At 31.5% G+C, this 14,390-nt stretch overlaps 3 protein-coding genes across 5 annotated transcripts; 2 read left to right on the top strand and 1 right to left on the bottom strand.

The window, feature by feature from the left end:
- The first annotated feature begins 4,752 nt into the window (after positions 1-4,752).
- Positions 4,753-5,863, top strand: LOC107907540 (vesicle-associated membrane protein 711). The gene is made up of 4 exons (XM_016834964.2): positions 4,753-5,049; positions 5,146-5,336; positions 5,423-5,586; positions 5,692-5,863. The coding sequence occupies exons 1-4, from the start codon at positions 4,830-4,832 to the stop codon at positions 5,753-5,755; spliced, it is 639 nt and encodes a 212-aa protein (XP_016690453.1). The 5' UTR covers positions 4,753-4,829; the 3' UTR covers positions 5,756-5,863.
- Positions 5,864-5,902: 39 nt separating this feature from the next.
- On the bottom strand, positions 5,903-9,578 carry LOC121217456 (putative clathrin assembly protein At5g35200). Of its 3 annotated transcripts, none has more exons than XM_041093043.1 (15): positions 9,414-9,572; positions 9,088-9,212; positions 8,932-9,001; positions 8,745-8,842; positions 8,512-8,653; positions 8,043-8,143; positions 7,762-7,845; positions 7,624-7,674; positions 7,480-7,545; positions 7,332-7,397; positions 7,173-7,253; positions 7,023-7,100; positions 6,794-6,937; positions 6,513-6,716; positions 5,903-6,431 (listed from the first exon to the last, which is right to left on the bottom strand). In XM_041093043.1, exons 2-15 carry the CDS (start codon positions 9,184-9,186, stop codon positions 6,096-6,098), a joined length of 1,620 nt encoding a protein of 539 aa, XP_040948977.1. In that variant the 5' UTR covers positions 9,187-9,212; positions 9,414-9,572; the 3' UTR covers positions 5,903-6,095. The 3 variants fall into 3 exon arrangements, with proteins under 3 accessions (XP_040948977.1, XP_040948978.1, XP_040948979.1); XM_041093044.1 differs by lacking the exon at positions 9,414-9,572 and adding an exon at positions 9,312-9,401; XM_041093045.1 differs by lacking the exon at positions 7,173-7,253 and having other exon boundaries at positions 9,414-9,578.
- A 2,195-nt stretch (positions 9,579-11,773) lies between these two features.
- On the top strand, positions 11,774-14,360 carry LOC121217455 (calmodulin-binding receptor-like cytoplasmic kinase 3). Its single transcript, XM_041093042.1, has 7 exons — positions 11,774-12,381; positions 12,475-12,705; positions 12,798-13,039; positions 13,155-13,320; positions 13,402-13,491; positions 13,563-13,861; positions 13,962-14,360. Exons 1-7 carry the CDS (start codon positions 12,135-12,137, stop codon positions 14,172-14,174), a joined length of 1,488 nt encoding a protein of 495 aa, XP_040948976.1. The 5' UTR covers positions 11,774-12,134; the 3' UTR covers positions 14,175-14,360.
- Positions 14,361-14,390: the final 30 nt, after the last annotated feature.

Below are 14,390 nucleotides of genomic sequence, written 5' to 3'. Positions count from 1 at the left end.
AAATTAAATTTAATCATTAATCATTCAAAAAAAGTCAAAAAATAGTTTTTTTAATGGAAATGTTAATTGAAACCCATATGTCAGTCTATGCATACTTTATATTGACATAACACTATTTATCTTTTAACTTAAATTGATAGTTAAATTTTACTATTTTTAGAAAAGATTAAAAGTCAATTTTAACTAAAAGAAAAAAAAAGTCAAATTAACAAAAAGATATAAATGTTGAGGACTAAAATGCATATTATACCTAAAACGAAAAAACACAACCTCTTAACTCTTTTATGATCATGATAGTAATTAGAAAAGGTTGAGATATATAAATATTAAAAGGGAAACTTCACTAATTAAAAAAAGAAAAAAAAAAAGCAAACGCATGTTTGGTTTGGTGTACAGCAAAAGCATGTGAAATTGTTGTTGCAAGGGAAAGAGGAGAGAATGGCGGTGGGGAAGGCCATAAGATTTGGTCGAACCGGTAATGTGATTGGTTTATCGGTCCCTCGAACTGATTAAATAAATTATTAAAATATATAAAAAAATAAAAAAAATAATTCACGAGCCAATTCAATTAAAATTTTAATTTAATTTAATCAATTTATATCAATTTATGATTCCATTGATTTAATATTTTTATTCGAATTAATATTTCGATCAATACTCAATTCAATCCTGTTAAGATAATTAACGGCCACGATAAAAGAAATATATATAAATAAACAAAAATATTAGTGATAGAGGGAGCGTCCGTCCGTGAATGCATGGCTTTTTCTTGTATTCATCTTGATCCGTGATTTGTGCCTTTCCTTCGTCTTCCTCAACCCGATGTGATGGGTCTCTCACGCTGTCATTGTCTATTGTCTATGTCTTGTTTCCCCCTTTTCTAGCTCCCTGATTCGTCATTCTTCGTCATCATCAAAGCTTGTGGTGGAAAAACTGGATTCATACAAAATTTTATATTTGAATGATACATCTCTTGTACTTACAATTGAACTTTACGCCATTCCTACCATCTAAGAGCAAATATTGTAATAGAAGATAAATTCATTTAGAAATGGTCCCTAAAAGTCAGTCGTTTTACATAATATAATTTGGATTTACTTCCATGCTAAGGAATTTTAATTTTAAGGTCACATGTCACTAAATTATCAAAAAAAAATTATGTTTTGATTATTTAAATTTTAAAAAATTATAAAATGGTTGTTAAACTATTTAAAATTTTTTATTTAAGTCATTAAACTATTCAAACGTTCTTATTTAAATTACTAGGCTGTTTGTTTGTTTGTTTTTTTGAGTTCAGCTAACGAGTTCTAAACGATGATCCAACAATCGATATGGTGGATCAGTGTCCGTTAACGAGTAGAATAACATATCTCAGAACCAAGTTGATCTGGCAGCCAGTGTTGAAGATCAAAATAAAAAGATGTTTAAATTTTGATTCACTTAACTGAAGAAAATAAGAGGAAAGAAAGCGTTCAATTGATGTAGGCGGTACGAACAAAAACACCATACAACAATAAATTTAACAGTTCAATGACTTTTAAATGAAAACTTTGAAATAATTTACCGATATTTTTAATCCACTAACTCAGATAAAAATTAAAATAATATAAATATATAAATATTAATGTGAAAAAAAATTCAAATTCAACTCCAAAAACTTTTTTACGAAGCATTCACTTTAAAATTTAAATGGATTATTAGATTGTATAATTTATTAATTTTTTTAGAATTTTATTGGAACTTGGAAGATAAAAAGTATAATGGATCAACAGTAATTTTTTTTATTTAAGTAAAAGTTAACTTTATTTAAAGCATTAGAATATTTGTACTAATATTCCATTGCGTGTAATCATTGATTTATGATTTCACTCTTAATCATCGATTTCAAACTTTCAGGAAATCATTATGTTTGTTAAACCAATCCAAGTTAGGTTAACCATTGACTATATACCTCATCAGTCAAATGGTAAATCGTATCTTATTCAAACGAAACTATTACCCAATAAGTTCAATAAAAAATATTTAATTTTGTAATTTAAATTTTGGATGTATATAATTATATATATAAAAAGAAGGTCATCCTCTTCTCTCTCTCTCTCTCTCTTTTTGGCATTTTATAAAAAATAATAAAATTTTAATTTTAATCTTTACACTATACTTAAATTTTAGATTATATAGCAATGGTCATATTTCAATTTTGATCTTTGCGTATACTCAATTTAAGGTTCAATTTTTATATTTTAATTTATTGACATAATTTGATACCTCAAATTTTTATATCATTGTAATGTTTTTTTTGTTACATGACTATCAAGTGAGTATTTTTTTTTTAAATTTCAAAATGTTATACTAGTGAATTTAATAAAATAATTTAATGGTGTTAATAATTGAATCTGGATTTTAATTTTGAAAATTAGATAAACTAAATTTAAAAAAAAATAAAAATACTAAATTTTAAATATACAAAAAGTATAAAGACTTAAAAGTATATTTTAATATTCAAATATGGACTTGTAATATAATTTAAAAATAATTAATAGTTAATCAAATGCGAAGCGTATATAATATGAAATCTTGAAATATTTTAATTATGTATTGACACGTATGACTAGTTTTACTATCTATATTTTCGTATTTCTTTATAAGGTTGTTATTTTTAGTTTATTTTAAAGGGTGATATTATTAAAGAATCTACGTAATCATTAATTTTATACATTATCTTCATTAATTAAAATTAAATTATAATAATTATATTTTATGTCTTCATCTAATTAAGGAGGATAACGGACGCAATATTTGACTAATTTTCCTATATTTTGTGGTTTATTTTAAAAAGTGAAACATATATTGAGTTTAATTTGGGCTAAAGATCAGTCGACAAGCTCTGAACTTCACAACCCAAAATTAATGAAACCCAGAAAAAGAAATTCATTAGGGCCTTTGGGTTAAACAATGGGATAACAATCAACATTTTAATTTGATTAAAATTTGATATTAATCCCTGTACTTTATGAAAGTTGTGGATTTAACACCTGTATTTTAATTTGATCATATTTAGTCCTCACCGAACAATAACTGTTAAATTTATTAAATTAATGTTTTTTATTTAAAAAATATAACGCGACAAACATATTAACATATATATAATTCCATATCAACTTGTTATTTCCACATATCACTCGCTAAAAATCTAGTTAATGGATTAATGGCGGTCATTTGTGTTGACAAATATATTTCAAAATTAAAAAAATTATAGGGACTTAGAATGATCCAATTAGAGAATATTGACTAAATGTACAACTGTAAGTACAATACAAGACTAATAATTGAGTTTAACCAAACGGTTTTAATTGCTACTATTTCAGTCAAGACTAAAATTTCAAAAATAAAAAAATACACGGACTGAAATCGACCAATTCAAAAAGTACATGTACTAATATTTATCAATTTAAAGTATATGGGCTAAATTCACAATTTTCAAAAAGTACATATATTAATAACAAAATTTAACCTTTTAATTTCTAGATTCTTAAATTACTTTCGAAAATCTTTTTTCCCTAAAGGAAAATATTTCAACACTAAAAGCAATTTAACTTTAAATCTACGAAGTAATCTATGAAATGTATAAAATCAAATAGTGAACAATTGAATTAAAATTTAAAACATGCAATTTAAATAAAATAAATTATATATATTTATTCATGAACATATTTTTAAATCATATCAATTTATTCAAAAAGTATGTAAATTAATTATTATATTTTAGATCAAAGAATAAGTTGGTCTTTTTATTAAATATTTCATCTATTTTTACGGTTAAAAACGAGTCATTGTATGTCAGCATAAAGTACACGTGATATGCTCATGTGTTATTGTTTGGTTATTATGTCCGTCACGTTAGTTTTTAACAATAAATAATGATTGTATATTTAATAGAAACAATCAATTTATTCTTTGATTTAACGCATGGTGACTAATTTATTCATTTTTTAAGTAAAGGGGATAAAATGTAATTTGACTTCAAATCCAAGTACCTTCACCATTCTTTTACCAAAAAATGAATGTTTCTCTCTTTTGGATTACTTAGATAGGTACTGAATTTTTTTTAGTGAAAAATAAAACAAGATTACATTAAATGAATATTGCTCAAATGTACCGTTTTGTCTTGTTGAAGAGCCTCCAACACATCATTTGGAGGAACATAAAAAATTTATAAACTTGACTTCCATGCTAAACAGAGTCTAGCCAAACGATCCGCAATTAAATTATTTTCTCTGGGCACATTTTTGATCCACTATCATTCAGAATGCATAACCCTATAAACCTTTCTAAATACGATGCGACTTAAATCTTCCAACCCCTTAATCAAAACCTTGACCACATATGAGTTATTTGTCTGAATTGTAGTCTTTATTTAACAAAATATTTTAGCATTCTATTATGGGATTACAAATTATGGTATTGTTACAATTATTAATTATGCTATAAATGAAGGGAAAAGGAAAAACAGTCAGAGAGCTAATGGGATTAAATAAAGTGGAACGATGAAGTGTTAGTGACGGTTTTGATTGCAGCAGCATCATATCCAGACTGTACACCCTTTCTTTTTTTTCCATTTGTTTCCCACCCATGGAAACGCAATATGATTGGTCCACGTTTCTTTAACCCGTCAAACTCGCCAATTCATCCCTGTATCTATTCCTTCCCTCCTCTCTTTCTTTGTTTTATTATATAAATATATTTTGCCGTTCCATTTTCTCATTTCTCAGCCCTTAAAAATCTAGCATCCACGCCACCGATCCTCAATCGCCAACTCCCCATTTAAGAAAATGGGGATTTTATATGGGATGGTGGCAAGGGGGCAGGTTGTTTTGGCGGAGTTTAGCGCTACTCAAACAAATGCCAGCACCGTAGCAAGACAGATTTTGGAGAAGATGAGCCAAGGAAAGAACGATAGCAATTCTTCTTTTTCCCATGATCGTTATATTTTTCATGTCAAAAGAACCGATGGCCTCACCGTTCTTTGCATGGCCGATGATGCCTCCGGCAGTAAGCAGCTTCCTTTACAATTATTCCATGTTTTTCTTTATTTCTCATTGGTTGGCATTTGATTAATTTTATTGATATTATGAATTATGTATATAGGGAGAATCCCTTTTGCTTTCCTTGAAGAGATTCATCAAAAATTTGTAAAGACATATGGTCGTGCTATTCAGTCAGCTTCGGGTTATGCTATGAATGAAGAATTCTCCAGGGTCATGAGTCAACAAATGGAACATTTTTCAACTGATCCCAATGCTGATAGATTAAACCGGTTGAAAGGGGAAATGAGCCAGGTACGTACGTAGGCAAATTTTGCATATATATATATTATGATTTTTATCCCTGAAATTCCAATTTTTTCATAAATTTGTACGTACAGGTACGTAGTGTAATGATTGACAACATTGAAAAAGTATTGGAGAGAGGCGACCGGTTGGAGTTGCTGGTTGAAAAGGCAAGCACAATGCAGGGGAATTCACTTCGATTCAAAAAGCAATCTCGTCGTTACAAGAATGCCATGTGGTGGAGTTATTGCAAGATCACGTAAGTACATATATATATATATATAGAGAGAGAGAGAGAGAGAGGCTAATCATAGTTCAGTCTTTTAGCAGCAATTTCATTTATGAAATTTTGTTTGTCTTGCAGGGTGACATTGATACTGCTGCTTTCGCTGATCATCGCTTATATTCTGTTCGCATTTGTTTTTTGATGGACTCTTTTTTTTGTCGTCCTGGTTGATGTAACAAGGCAGTGGCTTTTCCTGATTTGTCCCATCTTTTTATTTTTCACATATATACATACACATCTATTTGTAACATATTTTTAAAACCAGTTGATGAATCCATAAACAAACAAATTTAAACAAATAAACAGACATGTTTATTCTTAATATAGCTAAGCTAATTACAGATGATCAATGAAAATAATCAAATAACAAAAGAATACGCTAATTGCTGGGCATTGACAAAATATGCTACAAAACATGTTCACATTTGACAATTCGAACGTTGCATCTTCGTGTGCCTCGACATTTTTCTCGTCCAGCGTGTCTATATAAGGCCTGTATATGGCTGAACAGGCATACCTGAGTTGCAAGGGCTGACACTGGCTCCATAAGTATTTACGAAAGCATTAGAAGGCGACTGTTGTGGGCCCATCATCATCAGCATCTGCTGCTGCAGCATGAAAGCCTGATGCTGGTTCGCCATTGCGGCTATCTGGACTGAAGGTGGGTCAGAGCCGTAAAAGGGTTCTTGTATTGGTTGTTGCATCATAGCAGCAGATGCTGGAGGTGGTTCCCATGGATTATAGCTGACGTTTTGGTTGCTTCTTTGGAGTGCATCCTCATACAGGCTGTCCAATATAAACTTGTCGAATCCTCCAGCCTTTCAATTAAAATAGTATCTGTGAGACATACATGAACAAGTCATTACAGTCTAATATGCCGATAGCCTTCTAATATGTACCATTTTGTTAGTGGCAGTGGCACTGTCATTTGAGCTTGGAGCAGTGACAAGTGCCAATTCCCAGCCCGTAGTACCATTTGCTTGAACTTGAGCAGCAGTAGAAGTCGTTTGCTCAGCTGGAAAACCACCAGCAGGAACAATGGCCAATGCCAAGGCATTCTTCTCATCTAATTTAGAAGCAACTGGGGCGGGATCATTTAGTCCCTAGCAACAAAAAGAAAAGTTCAAAATGAAACTACAAAATTTGCAGATGAAACTGAAAAAAGAGACATTGAAATTACCAACAAATCTGGTGGTTCAGCAATAGGCTTTTCCACTTTCTCCACTTCTTCTTCAGGTTCTGGCAAAGGAGGTGATGGTGAACATTGCAGCACCACTGGGGCTTTCTTGTACTCAATGGCCAACACTTCTTTGGGTTTCTCAATCTGCTTGTTCAAAATATATGCAAATATTATATATAACTGCATGTATGCAAAGGAATAGAAATAGATACAAAATTATTTTGTAGACCTGATCTTTACGCATTGTTGAAGCCTGTGGAGGTTCTCTTACATACTCTTCCATTGCTTGTAGAAACGATGCAGGGGGCTTCAACATTACACCAAAAAGAAAAATTTACATACTCTGTTTCAGAAGACACTAAAGTTGAAGTATCCTAACCTGTTCTATCTTAATAAATCTTTCACCACGCCCAGCATCAAGTCTTTTACATACTTCATAAAATTCTGAAAGAACTTCTGCCTGCAAATACAAAGTGTACAATTCCCCTAGAGTTTTAAATCATCTTCATTTACGCTAGGAACTGGGACATCAATTTACCTGTTGCCTGAATCTCCTGTATATACTCAAAGCTCTCATGGCATCAGGACGTTGCATGTCAAAGAACTGTCATTGTTTAGAGCATCATAAATACATGATTTACTGAAAAGAAAAGCGTTTCGTTTAGAAAGTTAAAATTACAGCTTACCTTGTCTACGAGATTCACGGTACCATCACTTAAAGCTCGATATATTTTGACACTTTCAGAAGCAACCTGTTTGAAATGACTAAAGGGTAAGGACAAGAGAATGTTGGGAGCATAGATGGGTACTATGTTTAAAAATGAACATACCAAAGAAAGTGCCAATTGGATCACAAGATTGTGAGCAGCTGCACCTAGTGGCTGCACACAAATTCTATTAATATTCCCACTAAAAAGAAGCGGGGGTGGGGGGGATTTTGTGGAACACAACAGGAATTGTGTACTCACCTGACAGCCAAGAACTCGAAAAAGGAGCTGTTGCAGTGCTGGCAAATGTTCAACCACCTCTGCAGTGTCCAAATCTTTGGTTCTCTGTAAGAATATTTAAATTTATGAAATCTCCAAATAGTTCAGTTACAAAAAAGAAAAAATTAAAGAGCCTGAAAGAGATATAGTTGCAGTTCTAAGAACAGATGGCATAACTTGTGCCATAAGTTAAAGCATAACTTCAAGAGCTTATGTTTTATTTCTTCCCGAAAATAGAAAGAGATATAGCAAGAGCTTCTTACATGGCCTTCCATCTCGATGTCATACTTCAAGACGCGGAAGCATTCCAACCTCTCCTCCAAGAACGAGGCATAATTGCGAACCCAGGCTGAACAATCCCATGCTGTGCAGCAAAATGGTTAAACATTGGATAAACTACATTGTTAGTCACCCAACTATACATAGGCTTCATTTTATATTATCAAATTATGAAAAATTACAAAATTTTCACTAAATTATTTAATTTTGTCCTTTCTTTTGTCATTAACAGCCAATAAAAAGATGACCTGTAAGCTTTTAAATTTGACACAATAGCGAAAAAATCTAATAATTAAGTGATCATTTTATAATTTTTTATAATTGAGTGATAAAAAATAAATAAACTAATAATCGGGTGGCTAACAATGTTGTTTACCCTTAAAGATTGGATAAACAAGAAACTTCTTCAGCTTTCTGAAAATAGAAAATATGGATTGTTAGAAGATAAGGTACCAGTTGGGCTGGAATCATCCCTGAAATGAGACATGTTAAGCATATGGCGTCTACTTCTGCCATAGTTAATGACTTCTTCATGAAATGTTGGATCCACCTCCCTTAAAGCACGATGAATGACTATCAAAGTTTTCAATGCAACCTAAATGCCAGCCAAACAAACATCCAGACAATCAATCAAATTTCAACAAACACCCATCAATCACGGTATGTTTGTTAATGTTTTAACATACCGCCCAATTATGTGTCCTGGACAACCGCCTAGCAAGAGCATAGATACAATATGCAACATCAGCCCGAGGCCGAGCAGCAGAAATGGCAGCGAAAATGGCTGTGAAAACGGGGGGGAAAAAAACCAAGTCTTATTTATAACGAATCCATAAAGTGCTGAATCACTATAATTAGAATGTGGGTATCCACCTCTAATGTGTTTTTCTTTTGCAGGGCGTTCATGATGATTTGTGGCCTTGACTATAGCAACATCCAAATCCTGCAAAACAACAATAATAAATGCATAATCAATAAAGACCAGCAACAGCCATAGTTGAAATAACCATCTTTGACAGCTAAATCCACCTTATAATCACTGTTCACTTTAGCCAATGAAACAGTGGTGGTATCTTTGATGGCTCCAAGTGCTTTCCTCAAGCAATTTTGCGTGTCTCCCCCAGACATTTTCTCTCACTCTCAATCTCAATTTTCTAAAAACAACCATTAAAAGTAAATATTACTTCCTTCAACTCATTAAAAACAAATCTTGAATTTTGCAAAACACAAATTAAGATTCCATCATTGCCTACATTTTTTAATAATTCCCCTTTGAATATTTAGTTCATGCAAAATCTTCCTTATGATGCTATGGAATCAGAACTTCAAAACTCAATAATAAAAAAAGTACTCACCTTCGAATTACCATTCAATAGAAGGAGAAGTTCTTTTTAACTAAATAAAATTCAATCAACAATTCTAAAATTAGTTACCCATGGCTGAATCAGAGAGAAATCGAACAAATTTGTTCTGTAAATTACATTAATTGATTTTTTTTTGCTTTTAGATCTTGATTTTTTGTATATATGTGTCAGAAATTGCAAGAAATTATACTTTGGAATTGGTCAGAACATTAATGCGGGATTTTGTTACTCTAAGTTTGCTCACATTCTCATGTGCTTAGCGCCTGGTTTTTTTTTTTAATTATTTTTTCAATTCCCATTGAATCATTTTTCTTGCACGTTAAATGCAACAAACCTTACTCTAATTATAGTACAATTTTAAATTTATCCTTAAACTTCAATTTAAATTTTTTTTAAAATATTTATTAATTTAATTGCCATTAGATAATAAATGTTAGTAGGAATTATCAACAAGTGGGTGTAATTGTAAAATATATTGCATATCAAAAAGAGAACCGAAGTTTAAACTTTGAAAACAACATTGTTAAAAGGGATAATTACAAAGCTTGATTATGGACCGTAAAATAGATATAGAGAACTTTTTTTAAAAAAAATACTAGTTTGGGTTTTATGTGAACCATTTTTTAGAACACTTGGATCAAATAATATACATATGTAGGTACATATTGTGTTTACATTTTGACCCACATTTTATATATTATTCCACTTTAGATACTTTAAGGACTTAGTTATAATATTTCAAAGTTTATGGACTAATTTAGAATGTAAGTTAAAATTTGAGGGATCCTAATGAAATTAACCCTTTTTTCCTCTTATCTATCTATACTATTATTTAAGCCCTTTATTGAGTCGGCGTCATGAGTCAACTGGGCATCAACTCAATTAAAAAAATTAAAAAATATCGTTTCATAATTAAAATATGTTATATTATTTGAGGATACTTTAATCCTTTCAATTTTAAAAAAATTAAAAATTTGAATGTGATTGGATTTAAACTTGTGCTATTTATATCAATAAAAAGCATTAACTTTATCAGTAAACCAAAACTCTATTTTAATGTAATATTTACATTTTAATTTTGTTATGCATGCTTTATTACCTCTATTCATTGTATATATTGATAACGATGTCAATTGAGATCGTACCGATGTCACAAGTCAACTCGACATTAACTCAAAATTGATGACAACAACACAATAAATAATTGTAGTGCAATTAGTATTCTTAATATAATTTATTTACGTGTTTAAATTTTATTTCACTCACAATTTAATCTATTTTTATTTTATATCATATATATTTCATGTATTATTATTAATTAATTTCAAATCATACATTTAATTATTTATTTTACATTTAACGTTTATATTTTAAATATGTAGTTTTCCCACACGAGTAATAAAAATTTTAATTTTAATAAATGTATTTATTGTAAGGAGGGTTAAGTGATTTTATTTCACGAGTTATAAAGTTTATAAATACATCTTGTATATAAAATGTTAAAATAAACATTTAATATTATAATTTTAATCGAAGAGTTATTTCGCTCATTCATCTAATATTAGGATTTAATGTATTCATTTTTAATGTTGTTTGAATTCAGACTAGACCGGATCAGTTAGTCGGATAAAAAATTAGTTTGAAGAAAATCATTAAATCAATTGACTCGAATAAACCGAATTTTTATTATTTTTTAAAAAATTTAATAATTTATTTAATTAAATCGAATTGTATCAATTGAATAACTTAACCAATTTAAGTACCAAATTATAAAAACCTCCGTAATGAAATCCAATCAAGATGCAATCCAACGGCTATGCTACTCTTACCAAGTACATGCATTTATTGAAATGGACATTGGACCCTGTTAAAATCAAAAGCGATGAATGGAGAAAAAATTTTTGGTTCCCCCAAGAATTGTTTGACTGTTCTATGCCGTAACATAAACTCAGAAGGTTGACCAGAAAAAAAAAACAAAAACCATAAACTCAGAAGGAATATTATACTTTTTACTTTCTCATAGTCCCTAAATCATATATAACCACATTTTCACTTATATGAACCTTCTCTGATTTTCCTCACCTTTCGCCCCCATGCAATTGATTTTTAGCAATATTAGTACAAGAGGCTCCAGTCAATTATTATCTAATATTTTAATTTTCTGTTAATCAAGTCATAGTAATGAACTTATAATATCTACTGTAGTGTAGTGTAGAAAGCTGGTTAAGATAATTCAACCTCACGTTCCGTCGTTTTTACACGTCATATTCAAGGAAACCTTCCATTACGCTCCTTTGAATAAAACAAAAATTATAAGAAATTTTAGACACTTGATAGTTTTATGGAAAACAGCTAGCAAAAGATTTATAGACCATAAGATCTAGCCAGGGATTCAGTCAACTCAACCGTGAAGACTTTGGTAAACTTTGCTGCAGCAGCCCTTTTCAAGTCGCATCTTTTCCTTGTTGTTGCCTCAATTCTTTTATTATTATCCTTTTTTTTTTTTTTAACTTAGCAGATAAAAGAGAAACCCATTGATATTTTTGTTTCCATGATTGTTGAAATATCATTGGTTCCTTGTATTGGGAATGGGACGCCACTGGTTTTAGTTGTTGCATGTTCCCTTCCAAATGATGAAGGATGATACTTGTTTTGTAATTTCATTTCCATGAGAGTTTGAGTGCATTAATTCATTCAAGAATAGTTGCTTCCATGGTTAGTCTACTGCTGTTTATGCAATTATCAACATTCTTCGCCTCATCCATCCAAGTGAAGTCCAAGATTTGTGGCACAGATCATATAGTTTATTCAACTTCAAATGGTCATGAATTGTTTTACTTGAACGGTGATTTAGTAGATAAAGTTTTGTTCTGCAAAACCCTGCAGTTACACTATGCAGACGAGTGTGTGTTTGAAGGCTTCACTGCAACTAATGACTGTGGTTCGAACCTTTCATCCGGTAATGATTTATATCTAATTTTACACTCCAAAAAGTATTTCTTTGAGCTTTCATCAATGGATTATGTTTTTGACAGCTGATTTTTGTTTATAGGAAGAAAAATATTGAAGGAAACAGAGAAAGGAGATGATAGAGTCAGAACTCATCCTGATAATAAGAAGCGGAAGCCTAAAAAACCCTTCAGAAAATATTCGGACGGGACAATAATAGGGATAGGAGCAGCAGCTGGAACTCTTTTGATATGTTGTGTTTATCTCTGTTGCAGTGTTTGTCGGAGAAAGAGAGCAACTGCCCACGCTGTTCTTACAAAGTATACAAATTCAAGTGAGCCTTAAGCTTTATCTGGTCTATTTTAGCAGTTCATGGAAACCATAGTTCTTACAAAGGATCCACACTGTTTATATCTGTGGTTGCAGTTCGTTCTGCTTCTCATTTGGAAATGAAAACCCATTCTCCTTCGGAAACCGTTAATCCTTGGGTATTGTCAACATCTCCGAAACTAAAAAGAATGGGATCATTGCATCTCAGTATAGAACAGGTAGCCCGAGCTACCCGTAATTTCTCACCGGAGCTTCGGATCGGTAAAGGAGGGTTTGGAACCGTTTACAGGGCCGTGTTAGATTCTGGTCAGGTGGTTGCTATTAAAAGAGCAAAGAAGGTGAGTGGAGAGATACTATTTATTGACTGGCAGGGCAATGCTGGAAGGGTTTTTTTCGTTATGTTAGTATAGTTTATGCTATATAGTTGACATAAGAGTATTTGTGTTTGTGTAGGAACATTTTGAGAATCTGCAAACTGAGTTCAGTAATGAAGTTGAACTTTTACCCAAGATTGATCATAGGAACCTCGTGAAGCTACTTGGTTATGTGGATACAAGGGATGAACGGCTTATTATTACAGAATATGTACCAAATGGCACGCTGAGAGATCATTTGGATGGTAAGGCCTCTTGATGGTCATTAATGCCAAACAAGTTTTTTTTGGTCAATAATAGTATATTTTTACTGCTATTTATGGCAGGTCAGCGTGGCAAAATCCTGGATTTCAATCAGCGTCTTGAAATCGCCATCGATGTTGCTCATGGCCTTACTTATCTCCATCTTTATGCAGGTTAGAAAAAGTAAAATAAAAATTTAGATTAAAAAAAACAATGCCTAATTATTGTTTTGATGATGAATTAGGGAAGCAAATTATTCACCGAGACGTGAAATCATCCAACATACTTATTACAGAAAGCATGCGAGCTAAAGTGGCTGATTTTGGATTTGCAAAAGTTGGTCCAATAGACTCGGACAAAACCCATATTTCAACTCAACTGAAAGGAACAGTTGGTTACCTTGATCCCGAGTACATGAAATCTTATCAACTCACAGCCAAGAGTGATGTTTATGCCTTTGGGATTTTACTTATAGAAATTTTGACCTCCCGTCGTCCAGTGGAGTTAAGAAGACCAGTCGAAGAGCGTGTCACTCTTATATGGGTAAGCTTGTTCCTTCGTGTTTGCTTTAAATTACAGAAAAAAAAAACAAGCAGGTTATTCAGGGTTTGCTTTTAATAACTTGCATGATGTATACGTACAGGCATTCCATAAGTATAATGAAGGGCATGTAGCTGAACTGGTGGATTGTATGATGGAAGAAGTTGTAGATGCAAATATATTAACCAATATATTTGCTTTGGCATTTCAATGTGCAGCACCGACTAGAAATGACCGACCTCAAATGAAATCTGTGGCAGAAGAGCTGTGGGGGATAAGGGCCGACTATCTTAAAATTAGTTCAAGGCGAGGCTAGCACGAGAGACTAAACAGTACTAAAATTCACCTTTATTAGCTTTTTCTTGTCTTTTTGGTGTTTTTACCTTTCTTTTACCCCTATTTTCAAGCTTACTGAAACAATGAAGAGGATTTGTATAATATATATCACTTTCAATTATCTTGTTTTAATTAGTAGAATATATATATTATGATTACCTTTTAACGTTTCGTTTATATAACTTTTGGTTAGATT

Source organism: Gossypium hirsutum, chromosome D05 (assembly GCF_007990345.1).
Source record: "Gossypium hirsutum isolate 1008001.06 chromosome D05, Gossypium_hirsutum_v2.1, whole genome shotgun sequence".
In the NCBI taxonomy this organism is placed as follows: domain Eukaryota; kingdom Viridiplantae; phylum Streptophyta; class Magnoliopsida; order Malvales; family Malvaceae; genus Gossypium; species Gossypium hirsutum.
This window is presented reverse-complemented; position numbering and strand designations above follow the sequence as displayed.